Here is a 13,719-nt window from a genome sequence, read left to right on the forward strand (position 1 = left end):
TTAATCCAAATTGGTGTATATTACCAGGATTGGGTAAAAAAATTGAGTCACTATTTTCAAGTATTTCTGCACATTGCAGGAAAAGCTTAAAAAAAAAAAAAAAGAAAGAAAAAGGAGATGGATTCAGATGGTTCACAACCAGAGCAGTCCCGATCCCGTGCAAAGCCCAGCACATGGTGTGTAGGACTAAGCATATGCACAGCCCCCTGCAGGATGCCGTCTCTCACAGACTGCTTTTCTCACAACAGCAAATATTTACCGAGCGGTACAAGAAAGACAAGGAGCTCCAGGGGAGGTCCAGCGAAAGGACACAAAGATTATTAGGGGTATGGAGCATCTCTCTTATGAGGAGAGACTCTTGGCCTCAGAAAGGATTGAAGGGGATCTCATGAATACATATAAGTATCTCAAAGGTGGGTACCAAGAGGATGGCGTCGGACTCCTTTAAGTCGTTCCCAGTGACAGGATGAGGAGCAACGGCCATAAACAGAACCACAAGAAGTTTCACCTCTACATGAGGAAGAACTTCCCTCTGAGAGTGGCAGAGCGCTGGACCTCCGTGTATCCCTGGAGACATTCAAACCCCACCTGGATGTGCTGCTGTGTAACCTGCTCCAGGTGATCCTGCCTTGGCAGGAAGGTTGGACCAGATAGTCTCCAGAGCTTCCTTCCATCTCTAGCGACTCTGTGCTGTCCCCGCTCCCCAGCCCGCGCCGGGGCTCAGCCCAGGGCGCGGTGGCAGCCCCGGAGCGCTCCGTGCGCTCCCGGCCGGCGCTGGGAGCGGGGGGCAGCGGCGAGGCGGGGCCGGGCGCATGTGACCGGCGGCGGGGGCGGCCCCGGCGGGGCTGGGCCGCCTCGGCGGGGCAGTGCGGAGCGGCGGCGCGCCGGGGATGCGGAGCGGCCGGGCCCCGTGCAGATGATGGCGATACGCGAGCTGAAAGTGTGTCTGCTTGGAGTGAGTAAGGGCGACCGGGGGGTCGCTTCCCCCTTTCTTTGCCTCCTCTCTCGCCTCGCAGGTGGGGGCTGTGGGAGCTGGGGTGCTCGCTAAGCCGGGGAACGCTTCCAGCCTCGCTGTCCCGCTTCCCGGGGGGCGCCGCGTCTGGCGGCCCCGGGCGGGGCGGGGGGGCTCGGCCGCAGAAAATTCCTCCACGCCGAAACTTGGCAGACACGCACCGGCCTCCGCGGGGCGGGGGAAGGCTTTGGGGCTTGTTTTTGTCTTGTTTCTCAACTTTTTAGAAGTGAGAAGGGCGTAGCGGGCGGGGGGAGGTGGTGAGCGGCTCTCTTTTGGGGGTCTCCCCCAGCGCTCCCGGGGTTGCCGGCGCAGAGCCATCCCCAGGGCGGCGGTGGCCCCGCGGAGGTCTCCCTTTGGTCCCAGAGCCCCGAAGGTGCCTGGTGGGGGGGTTTGCAGCCCACCCTGGGGGCTCGTCACAGGCGGCGGTGGCCCCGCCGAGCCCCGTTCCAGCGGTCCGGAGCCGCCCGGAGAAAAGCAGCCGCGCTGCCCGCCCCGGGACGCTGTGTCTGGTGGCTCCTTCTCCCGGGGCTCGGTCCCGTCTCACCGATGTGCTGCTCGGTGCTTTGTTTAGTTCCTTGCCTGGCTTTATTCAGCAGCGCTTCTTTGACTCGACTCCTTACAGGAACGTCCTTTTTGCCATTCCCTTTTTTTTTTTTTTTTTTTTTTTTTTCCTTCTTCTTTCGCTTTTTTGGCGAACTCGCGCGTGCGTTTCACATCTGGAGCAGCAATGTGCTTAGCTCTGCACTTTGGCTGCGCCTGCCCCTCTCTGCCCGGCACCGAGGGAGCTTCCCGGCAAAATGTGCCCACCAAGTTGGCACAAGCACCGCCACAGAGCAGAACCACCTCTCCTGACAGAAACCAGCAGAGCATCCCTACTCCAGTACACAAGTTTCTTTTTAAAAGTCAAACATCTCAAATTACCCGCTGCAAGTTCGGCTGCTTTTAGGCCCACATCTCCACTCAGAGAAGCTGCATGAATGAAGGCTTTTTAGAGTGAATTTGCTTTCATGCCATCCAAGTGAGCTGAATATTTGAAAACCAAACAGAAATAGATGCTCCAGTTCTCTCTGATTTGTGTTGACACTTAGCCCAGCAGGAGTGGGTGCCTTGCCCTGGAGTAGTTCTTGCCAGGATGCGGTGCCAGGGCACTGGAGAGTTCAACCCAAAGTATTTGGCAGTGACCACTCCTCCTTTCTTGGTCAGAATTCCTGCCTTCAACTTTTAAAATGGCATAGTGACAAAAATAAATGTGGTTTGTACAAACATGAGGAGTCTGTGGTAGAATATGTGGATGTGTCTTTGCTTGTTTTCTTCTCTAGCAGAAAATGTTGTAATTTTATAGAGATTAAATGTCTTGTGGTATGAGATTCCACATGTCCATAATTTATTGATGTTTTGTAACATTAAAACTTACTGGAGATTTTGTAAGGCACTTGTTTGCTTTTTTTTTTTTCTTAAGACAGGAAAAGAAACCTATAATGCAGCTCTGTGTTACTAAGAGTATGCAATTACTCTGTAGATTCATTAAAATGATGGGGTGGCAGTGGTAGCACTTAGGGAGATGTGTCTGTAGTTATAGTCAGTTAGTAATTAGTGATATGTTCCTTCCATTTTAAGAGGGCATAGTCTTACAAAACCTACTTCTGATCACAGACATCTCATTTACCATGGGGATTGACACTATTTTCCCAAAAGAGAGGAATCCTTTAGATGATGAATCCCCTCAAGAAGTTGACGTTTCTAGAGCAGGGAAACTCCATACCTGTCTGTGTGAACAAATGGAGGCAATAATTGTCTGATCTGCTTGAAAGCTAGATGGCAACTCAAAAATACATTCTCAGATCTAGCAAAAGAAATCTTGACTGTTGTTTTTTTCAGTAGGTCCTGGACCTGGTTAATCTGCATTATATGTCATAGATCCCTTGATAATCAGTAAAGTCTGGCATGTCCTAGTCCCAAGAAAAGTTCTTATCCTTGTTAGAAATATGGATTAAATTGGTATGTAGACCCATATCCCTCTCCACTTCTGAACACAGCCCTAGACTGCACCTCTGGATCAGACAGGAAGATCACAGTTTGGCTTCAAGCTGTGCAGAGGGTCTGGGCATGGGCTGTTTCTGCCTATTCAGAATTTCCCAATGGGAACAATTGCAGCTGGTGCAGCATTTGCAAAGCCAGCTTCTCCACAAGCTCTGTCCCCATTTGGCTATGGAGGGTCGAGATGGGAAGATGATGAAGAGGAATAGAGAAACCAGAGCTCTGGTCCACGCTGCCAGCCCTACGGGCCAGTGCAGTACTCCAGGGCCAGTGAGTGTCTGTAGCCATTGCACTAAAAATGGGGAGTAGGTTATTGGCTCCTGGATGTAACCCACACTGCCAGGAGGGAGCCTGGCCTCTAGTTTTTAACATTAATCTAACAAAACAGGATTTGGGTGTCTGCATTTAATTTCTTCTTCCTCCAGAGTATCTTGAGGTTTTTAAAACTCTCTGTGGCTGTCATAGGAGTGATTTGGAGCAGCCAGGAGTGGTGCTCTACAAGATGATGGTTATGGGATTTGTAGCTGTTGGAGGAGACACGAGCGAGAGAAGGGCAAAGGGGAAATCTGGGGCAGCAGGAGAGTGGGAGTGAGTCAGTTTGGAAGGAAGGCTTTGTTGATTGCAGAGCTCTCTGAGAAGGGATGCTTCCAGCTTGCCAGTGGGCGAGCAGGAGCAGGATGCCTGCCTAATTGTCCAGTGCCTCTCAGCCACAGCTGTAGGAGCTATGGAGGTGCAGTTGAACATCTCTCTTTAGTATGTTGCCATGCAAGTGTCCTCAAGCCTGCTCCTAAACTACTTCCTCCAGTAAATTATTGCTGCTGGGCAGTGAGGTATCTGCATGTGGAAGGTGTTCATCTTCCTGAGTACAAATGCTTGAGCTTTGCTCCAAGTCCTGTCTTGTTATCCCTGACTCTTCCTGGTCTCTCAGTCCAGTTTATTTGTTCCCAGCAGTTGTCCCTGTGTTAGGTGCCACATGCTTCTGGGTCTGAGCGGGTTTTGGCTGCAGCTCAGTCTGTGTGGTTGAAATGAAGTGTAGCTCTCATTTGATTTGCATGGTGTTTCCATGTAGGCACTGTGTTGAGGGGCTGGAGGAGAGAGGAGTGTAGGGGAGCTGCTGTGTTCCTGAGCCGTGCTTCAGTGCTGAAATGTGGCTGGCTGGGCAGCTGCCAGCTTTCCTAATCTGTCTGTGGCTGCTGAGTGCCCTGTGCCTTAGCTCCCAACATTTTCTTTATGTGGGCTGGAGGAGCGATTTACAGCTCCCTGCCAAATCCTGACATAATTGTGTGTGGCAACCGCAGAAGAGATTGCCAGGTTTACGACTAAGGCAAAGTTTCTTGTCTTTGTCACTTCCTGAGGAAACTTTGACAACTCTTCAGACTTTGGGAGGTGGTTTGCTGACTACCATCTAAAGTGACCTCCATTAGTCCCTTCCTCCTGTTTTTGTTTATTGCATTTTTGTGTTGTGACTGTGCATCACAGGACCAAAGGAGGTAGGATTGGAAGAGGCTCAGACGTCATCCCTTGTCCCTAAAGCCCTTCTTATTCCTGACATATGTTTGTTTCCTGTGTCTTTAAAAGCTCACAATCTTCTCCCTGGGGTTATGTCCCAGGGCTTAACTGCTTCTACTGTAGAAAGTTTTTCCTGGACATAGTGCCCACATCTTCCCTAGCTGATGCTTTGTTTCTTCACCCTTCTGTTTGTGCCTCAGTTTTCTTGCTCATAAGAAGTCAGTTGCTGGCCTGCGTTGTGCTAGCATGAAAATGCTGTCTGAAGCTGGTGAGCCTGCATTTGTAAAAGGAGTGACATTTCCTCTGTGGACTTACACTATGATACAGATATATGCACATATTACTGGGAATCTTTTAGTTTGTGTCTAAAATGTTTGTCATAGTCAATGCTTTTGTGGCCTACATGTCCCTGCACAGATAGGAAAGCTCCTGTTAAAAAGAGAACAGCACCCCTGGCAGGGTTGAACCAGTTAAGGAGCTTTCTTGCCACCAGGTATGTGCAAGGTGGCCTCTGTGGTAAGGTTAGCATCCTGCTGAAGACAGTAACGCTGCACAGTGCAGAAGCCATGGGTGCATCGACAGCTGCAGTGTTCTAGCCTAAAACAGAGAGTAGAGCAAACAGAGGGGTCATGAAAAGAGGAGGAATGTACTGATGAAGTAAATGTGTGCCTTCTGTAATTTTGTCCACAAAATTATCTTGTCTGAGAGAAGAACAGAGACTGCCAAGCAATTTTTCCCCCATGTTAATGGTTCATCATTACCTATTCATTCATTCTGTTTTATTATGTAAACAAGTAGCTCTATCATGAGAAATTTTTCAGTTGTGACCACATGGCTGTCTGTCTTGTGAAGTCACTGGTTTGAAATGTCCATCATTTCAGCCTTTCCATCAAAGGAGCCCTTTGATCTGTATCTCTTTCCTAGCCAATTATGTTTTTGCATTGTAGTGAAACATCAAATTACAGGTAAAACTGAACAGTGATTTTAAGTCCGTGGAGAACTGAAAGACAGACACATGGTTGGCTGAACTGCATATACCTAATTTTCTTGGGAAATGTTTTTTCTTGATATTCTTCTTTGATGAAGAATACTCTGAAATATGCACTTAATGTGAGCACACAGCACTTCCATATTCCATTGCCCTGCTTTGCCAGTCAAAAGAAGCATACCTTGATACTAAAGAAGACTGGGATTGGTGATTCTGTTTTTATTGTGTTTGTCAATATTGCATAAAAATTCAGTTATGCACCAAGCAAGAAAGGTCTGTTCTCTTGTATCAATACAAAAGTGTCTTCAGAAGCCTAAAGCAGCCTTTTCATATTATTTTATAAGACATTTAAATGGCTACAATCAGATTTTTTTTTTGCAATATAGACATTAAATATGTAGGTAAACAATTTCTCACAATTTGGAATTCAGGATATCATGTTGATCTTGGCCCTATTGCTTTCCTAACATATCTACAAAATTTTTTCTTTACTGATTTCGTCCAAGGGTGTTGTGTGGGATTGCTTAGAAGAGTAGACTGGAACACCCTTCTAGGAAAAGGTGATTGTGTAGGTCACACTCTGCTTTCATTTCCAGTGGCCCAACCAAACTGGATTTCTGAAGAGGCAGAAGGAGGAATTTGAACCAGATTTTAGTTTCAGTAGCAGCAAACCTCAAAGGGGAAGCTTGTTGCTAATCATCTACTGGGTAGCAAAAGAGTGCCCTGTGGCTGGTGCTTGTTGCTGCACTTGATGGGCTCCCATTCACTGATAACCAGCTCTGAGCTCCCATCCCATGCTTGTAACTTGGTGTTGAAGGAGTCCATGCAGTGACTATCATCCAGATATCATATGCAGGCTCTAGTTCTACTGGTTTTCAAATTCTCTTTATATTTAGATTTCCCCAGCCGCATGCTCTTTTTGATTTCTGGCCAAAAAATTGGGAAACTTCTTGGTTTACAGTAGTTCTGGAGAAAAAAAACAAACCACATTCTTTCTTTCTGCCAAAATAAGGAAGTTGAATGGTGATAAACTCAATTTTTTTGTATAGTTGAGTGCAGTTTTAGCCGTACTCAGTGAAGTAATGCTGAGACAGACTATGTGAAGGAGGCAGAAACTTTGCATGCAAATAATACATGGGGAAAAGAAAAACCCTCTCATTTTCATCAGGTGGTTCCTTTTAACCAGCTTAAGTCAAGCCATATTAAAAGGCCATTTTTAATTTGCATTTTAAGTGTGCTTTCTGAAACTCTGATTGATGGTAGGACTTGTTTCTATGGTGATAATTTGATTTATTGAGAGGATGTGCTGCAGTTACAATGCAGTTGAGCTGCCCATTGGCAAAGGCCTTTGGGTCTGCAGGGCTTTTGCCTGTGGTGGTGTTTATAAATTACAGTGCTGGTGCATTTTGCTTGGGTTGGGTTGTGTCTGAGCTGGGTGCAGTGTGGGTGCTGCAGACTGCAAGTGCACATACAGGCTGGAGAGACCCATTCTTGACCTATTCTGTCTAAAATTTCTCAAGCTAATTGCTTGTTGAGAGAAGCATTTACAGGGAGGTTGGAGCCATAACTCTGCTGCTCTTGCTCTTTTGCCTCCCTGTTGCTCCTTCTTGCAAATGCCACTTGTCCAGTCATCAGGGCTGCTAGACCCTCCCAGGACTGCTATTAGTCATGGATTTCCTGGCCACATCTCTCTTCAGATAAGATCAGGACAGGCACCTTTTTTTTTTTTTTTCATTTCCTCTGCTGTGGTTTTTAGGGGAAGGGAGAGGGGCACATTGAAGTGAACACTTTGAAGTGAGCTGCTTTAGCAGGTTTGCACTGTTAAAGAATGATGGAATGGTTTGAGTTGGAAGGGACCTTTAAGATCATCTGGTTCCAACCCTGCTGCCATGGGCAGGGTGACCTGCCACTAGAGCAGGCTGCTGTCGATCCCACCTTCCCCATGGTTCAGGGGCTGCCTCAGAAAACTGAGGCAGGGCAAGGAGTTCCTTCTCAGCTGTCTTTGGTGGCTCACCAGCCTCCACTGATGTGGGGGCTGGTTTTGGAGCTGTGGTCTCCATCAAGAGGTTTGGAGCTTCCTCTGCTCATATTTTTCTCAAGGTGTTTCTGGGGCCAGCCAAGTGCCCAACACATGGTTAGGGGTACCTTCCTTCCAAGAGGGTTGGGAAAGGAGGTTGGAAGCTGGGTAGAGTTGGTCTACTCACAAGCTACCTACCAGTCTTACTTCCATCCAGTGCTAATCACACCTATGGGTTAGGTCATCGTGCCAATGAATTGGATCATCCCATGCTTTTTAGAGAGGGCAGAGCAAGCCTCCAGTGCTTTGCTCCCTGTCATGTCCCCCACTACCTCCTGACTGTAGGCCAAGGGCAGCTGATGTGAATATAACTCTGCAGAAGGTGTCTGGAGCTGCCATGGGACATGTGCTTCCAAAGTAAACCAAAATAAAAGATGTTTTTATTCTTACAGATTTGTTTTTCTTCTCACTACATACCTTGTAGAGGCTGGGTAGTGGTGTCGAGGTCAAGGTGAAAGGGAATTTTTAAAATTCCATCTCAGTTTGTAGGATACCAGGAAAGGGACACATTTCAGTTTTCTTCTGAAACATCTTGTACACCCTTTCCGTGAATGCTCGCTGTTTTGAGCACCGCTGCCAAAGGACAAATCCAAGCTTTAGAAAGCCGCCAGCGGAGGTGGATGGGAGGTCAGCTGGGAGCACAGCCTTGTGTAAGCACATGCCAGTGGTTGATTTACGGGCTCTGGCCTTGCAGGGCTGTGCTGAAAGCTGAACAACAGGCAGTGGAACAAACGCTTTTTATTTTCGCCGGGATATTTTTAAACAGAAATGCTGGTTAGTGCATGGGGTTTATATTTTTTGCAGGCGAGGGTAGAGAAGTTATGGTTTTTCACTTTTTGTTTTGGCCAGAGTTTGTTCTTATTTGGGCAGCATGTGGAAGTGCATGTGCATGAAATCCAGCCACTAAATACTTAGTGTCCCTGAGTTATTGTTTCCTCCTTTGTCAGCAGAGTGACAGGATGCTGCAGACGTCATTGGGTGTCCTGGTTGGACCCCTCTGGGGACTGTAGTCCCTGCAGGGGACTATAAAAAACTGTACATGATAAATATCAGGCTCTTACAGGAATTCACCTACACTTAGGGGCTCTCTGAAGCAGATTCCCCTTCCCTCTGTATACAGAGCCAAAATGAGTTACAAGACATTCTTAAAGTGGGTTTAATTCTGAAAAAAAAAATTAAATTAAATTTGGGGCCCATTTAATTCTGCAGCAAACAAAACTTAAGTGTTGATAGGATCTCATGGTTCATCAGCAAAGCAGTGCTTCTGGGCAACAGAATGTGTCTGAAGTCACCTGCATCTCTTTCCACACTCACTGATGACCTGTGGGATGCTACTGGAATAGTTTTAACCTTCTCTATCTTATGCTTGTAATTGGTAACTGATAAGTCATCTCCAGTACTGCTGTTGTGTCAATTCTCCAGATCTACCCATTTCTTTCTGTGGGGGAATTCATTGACAAGAAGGAATCCTTAGGTCAACATCCGGTGTGTGCTAGCAGAGAGAAGCCGTGCTGGGAATCACCAGACTTGCCAAAGACTGATTGAAAAGAGCCTTCCCTTGAATGTGGTCTGGTGTCACACCAAGGTTCAGCTTGACTCTTGAGACTTCAGTTTTTAGGTACTTGATTTAAGGGGGTCAAAATATGTTGCCACTATGGTCAATAGTTTAGGATTTTGAAGGATATTACAACTGAGATATCGGAGATGTTGGTAAACATACAGTCACAATTTTCACTTTAAGCATTTTCTGCTATCCATGGAAGCAAATACTAGTCTTGTTTGCTTTAGGTAGTTTCTGTTAATAAAAAACCCTCAAACCACAAAAAAAGTGAACCTCTCACTGACTGATACCCACCACTATAAGCCTCTAAGGGTGCACTTCCACTTTGGTGGATGAATCTCGCAGCTGATTAATTCCTGGAGGGGTTTAGGAAATGAGAAAGGGAGTATGTTCTTTCTTAAATAGGAAGCCCATTATCTATCTTTCTTTTTTTTTTCCTTTTCCTTTTCATGCTAAATATAAGTATTTAAGTGCCTATTTTAGGAATCATAATTGCAACACTTGAAATATACCTTCTTAAAGCTGATATGAACAGGAAGCCTCCAACCACTTTTAGGCCAGAAGTTATTCATGGTGCATAGTCTCTGCTGACTTCAACCTTTCCAATACTGTGTAGGCAAGCTTCCTTTTAGGATATTAATTTTGTGAATGTGCTACAAACATGGGGGTTTTTTTTTGCTACATTATCCCTTACACCAGCAGTTTTCTTTTTTGAATGTTATTGCTCTTGTGGAAAATCCAAGGAAAGCTGAACTTTGTTTTTGTCTTGGTTTTGTTAAATGTCAGTGAGGGAATTAAACCTCGTCTTTAAGTGTTATGGCTCCAGCAGCAGAGTGTAGTTTATGGAATAATCTTCAGAATCGATTGTTCTGTCTTAAACTGATGTGGGTTTTTTTTCTGCCTTGGATATTTTTGTTTATTTTTTTCCTGCAGAGGGTGCTTGAAAAGAATAAATGCATGCCAGGGCATTAGACAGACAGTTGGAGCATGTTTTATGTGACAAAATTGGCAGTTGGATAAAGCCAGATAACATAAATTTGATTCGAGATTATGTTACTGAAACCCTAATCTGAGTAGCATCCTTAAGCATATGTTTGATTCTGAGCATTAGGGTAATCCCCCTTCAGCAGAGCATCAGGGTACATCCTTCAGCCTTTGCTGCATGGGCTAAATTGAATCCCATGCTTAAAGCTCAGCATATGCTTTAAGGCACAGTTGAATGCAGTGATGTGTGGAGAATAAGATAAAATGTTTAGGTAAATTAAATATTTGAGATTATACAGCTCATGAGTGATTCCTGTCATTTGACTTTAATGCCAGATAGAATAGCTGAGCTCTGCCTATCTCGTGGCCAGGTTTGTCTTCTCCCTTAGGCTGGTGTGGAAAATGGCAGAGAGAAAGCCAACCTTTGACACCCTAAATCCAAATTTAAAGAGACTGTCTGAAGGAGAGTGGTAGCCCTGCAGCCCAAAAAGTTCTTCAGGAATAGTTTGTGACCAAAGAATGGTTTGGGTTGGAAGGGACCTTAAAGATCATCTGATTCCAGCCCCCCTGCCATTGGTAGGGACACGTTCCTGTAGACAACATTGCTCAGGGCCTTGAACACTTGCAAGGATGTGCAGATCAGTAGAAAAAGGGGTGTAGAGGTTGGCATGGAGGAGATTTGGAGGAGCAGAGAGTAATGGAGGAGGAGGTGGAGTATTGAAACTGTGAGACCAAGATAGAACATGTGGAAGCATTGTAGGGGGACTGGTGAGAGGGATTGAGGAACACAGAGGAGTAAAGTCAGGAGCATGAGAAAGAGAAGCTGAGGATAATAAAACAGAAAGTTAGAGCAAACCAACAAAAGGTAGTAGAAATAATAACATGGGGTGAAAAAACCCTGCCAACCTCTCCCTTGGTTTTAGCCTTCAGTTTCCTTTTAAATTATTTTAAACCCCTGACTTTGTCTTAGCGCTGTTTCATTTGTGTTTCAAAACACTTTTGGACAGTGGAGCCTGCAGAATTGTTGCTTGCATTGAGTTAAATTCAGCTGTATCTCTCAACCAGTCAAAAAACACTGTCACAGGTGTGGCACAGGGAGGCTTTGGCAGGATCTCATTGGCCAGTTGATATGTCTTCCTCAATCCCTGCCCCTGTTCTGCCGTGTCTGGGATCTGTGGGAACTGTAGAGTTAGTTCCATGTAGTCCCAAACACTCAGGCTGTGACACTGGAAGTGTTTAGTATCCAGACAGTCTGTCTTGAGGGTGACTCCTCAGCACCTCCTGTGGGGCTTTTCCTACTTTGGAGGGAACGGTGAAATGCAGTCCTTCTACCCCTTTGTTCTTTGAGGAGATGCCCTTAAATGTACTAAACTCCATGGTTTAACATTCCCCTTGAAATGTTCCCAGCGTGTTTTCACTCGAGATTTGCAAAGTCTATACACTTCTAGTCATTTCTGGTTCCCAGATTTTGAGTGAAGATGAGAAAAAATGGCCAGGTGAATGAAAACTTCCTTTTGCAGGTCACTTGTAAGTTAGATACTGGTTGTCTAGTTATTTTTGTGATGGAGAGAAGAGGGTGCCTCAACAGTATGACCAACAAAATCTGGTTTTCCTTAGGGGCCTTTCCCTAAAAAGTTGAATTTCATGGCACTAGTGTTACCAGCTTTTAGAAGTTGCTGTGTTTCGTTCCTGATGAAATCAACAGGAGGTGAACACATTCAAGAAGTCAACTGCTTAAGGGCTACAGCCTTGCACTGATAATTTCTCCCATTTGTGAGCCTGTTTGGTGCAGATAGCTTTAGGTTTAGTAACTTCACAGCAGCACACAGTAAACCCACCAATAAAAAACCCAGCCCTGGGTTTTATTCTATGGTGCTTGCTGTTATCTCTTCTGTTTGCTTGCATGAGTGATAGAGGGGAAAGCACCAGGTGGGTCTTTATATGATGCTGTTTAAAATGAGTGGTGATATTTGCTGTCTTAGGGAAAACTTTACATCCAGACAACAGGTGGAATGGATATGAAATCACTACTAATTGAGGTTAATTAAACCTAACAGTTGGGTGAAATATTTTTTAACACAGATTTAGTTTTAGGCAAACTTTTGGTTGTCCGTTTCGCATCCTGTACATAAATTCAGGAAATGAAAACCTCCAGTTTCAAGGATTTTGGACCTCTCCTTCATGTAACCACTGATTGTCCACATGGATGCATAGCATCTACTTTGCAGTTAATTGCAAATAACAAATTGTAATTTGCAGTTAATTGTAAATAACAAATAATGGCAAATTTCAGAAACTCTCAACTTGTCCCCTTCCCCTGATACCCCCTGCAGAAGAAACTTGTTTTATTGTGTCTGGAAGGTTGATGGAGGTGGCATTCCAAAGACTGGCAAATTGTTAAAGCAGCTTGCATAAAGAGGGTGCCCATAGCAGCTGGGCAGCCTTTAGGTTGCTGATAAAGGAGACCAGCTCACACCTTAGATGGTCACTAGAGGCTGCTGGTTTTGCAGGTTGTTGGATCACCTAAAAGGAGCTGATAATCAAAAGCAGAGTTTCTGGCAATAAATCCAAGTATGAAATCCTTAGTTCCTGTCCCACCCTTGTGGTGTTTCCTGACCCACTCATGGCTGATGGTGTCCAGCTGCCTTTGGCCAGTAGAGACCAGTGGAAGAGTTATTTGCTTCTGGTTGTTGGTAGGTGACATAGCTGGTACCAGGGCTCTGCTAATTTGGAGCAAAGATCCTTGGCCGTGAGGCTGGTTCCTGTTTGTTAGAGGAAATGTGTGTTTTTATAGCTGCCCCCTGAAACTGCCTTCTTCCTCTCTGTTGCTTGTTGCTGCAAGAGGGAGAAGGGATTGGGCTTTTTTGTCTCCAGGACTGAAGTTTTCAACTGGTGTTTCAGTTATAACTCATAATTTATGTGGCTTTTTTCTTCCTCTCTGCTATGAAATGCAGTAACAAGTTGCAGGTGGGACAGTTACAAATGGGGATGAGTATATCTGAGCGTTGAATTGAATAGGGCTTATTGAGCTTGGTTGGACAAATTTGAAGGTAATTGAGCCCTTTTACAGTTTTTCCAGGCAATTGCTGTGCAGTTTTTATACCAGTGAAATAGCAAACTGAACACAAGAGCCAGTTTGTCAAATGCTGCAGTTGATGGGCATATTGTTGCTTGTGTAAGAGCCACTGCCTTAATTTAATAAAAGAAAATGACTTGATGCTTGTTGGCAATCTGCAATGTGAAATTACAGTGTTTGGATTGGATTGTCAATTTCAGACCATTTGGAAGATTTTTAATACCGTCTGTGTTGGGGCAGGAATAGAAATTACTGTGTTTTTGTATTTACTAGGTGGCACTAACAAGCCCGTATTTCTAAATCATGACCCCTAATGATAGAATTTGACAATGAAAAGAGGTAGGGTGTTGGAGTATGAACAGCAACTTGTGTCAAACAGCAGTTCAAGTCAAAGATTATCTCCTCATCATACCAGTATTTGGAAAGTTGCAGCTGTTACAGTATGTGTGGGGAAGGTTCACTTAAGAAAAGAATT

General features: G+C 45.2%; 1 protein-coding gene across 1 annotated transcript in view; it reads left to right on the forward strand.

Moving 5' to 3' along the window:
• Nucleotides 1-878: 878 nt before the first annotated feature.
• Nucleotides 879-13,719, forward strand: part of RAB31 (RAB31, member RAS oncogene family) — a 61,253-nt gene continuing 48,412 nt past the window's right edge. The window contains exon 1 of the mRNA XM_084201872.1: nucleotides 879-955. Within this exon, the coding sequence (XP_084057998.1) occupies nucleotides 917-955 (39 nt within the window). The 5' untranslated portion in view covers nucleotides 879-916. The remainder of the gene's footprint in view (nucleotides 956-13,719) is intronic.

The sequence above is a fragment of the Fringilla coelebs genome, assembly GCF_963513975.1.
Source record: "Fringilla coelebs genome assembly, chromosome: 1".
In the NCBI taxonomy this organism is placed as follows: domain Eukaryota; kingdom Metazoa; phylum Chordata; class Aves; order Passeriformes; family Fringillidae; genus Fringilla; species Fringilla coelebs.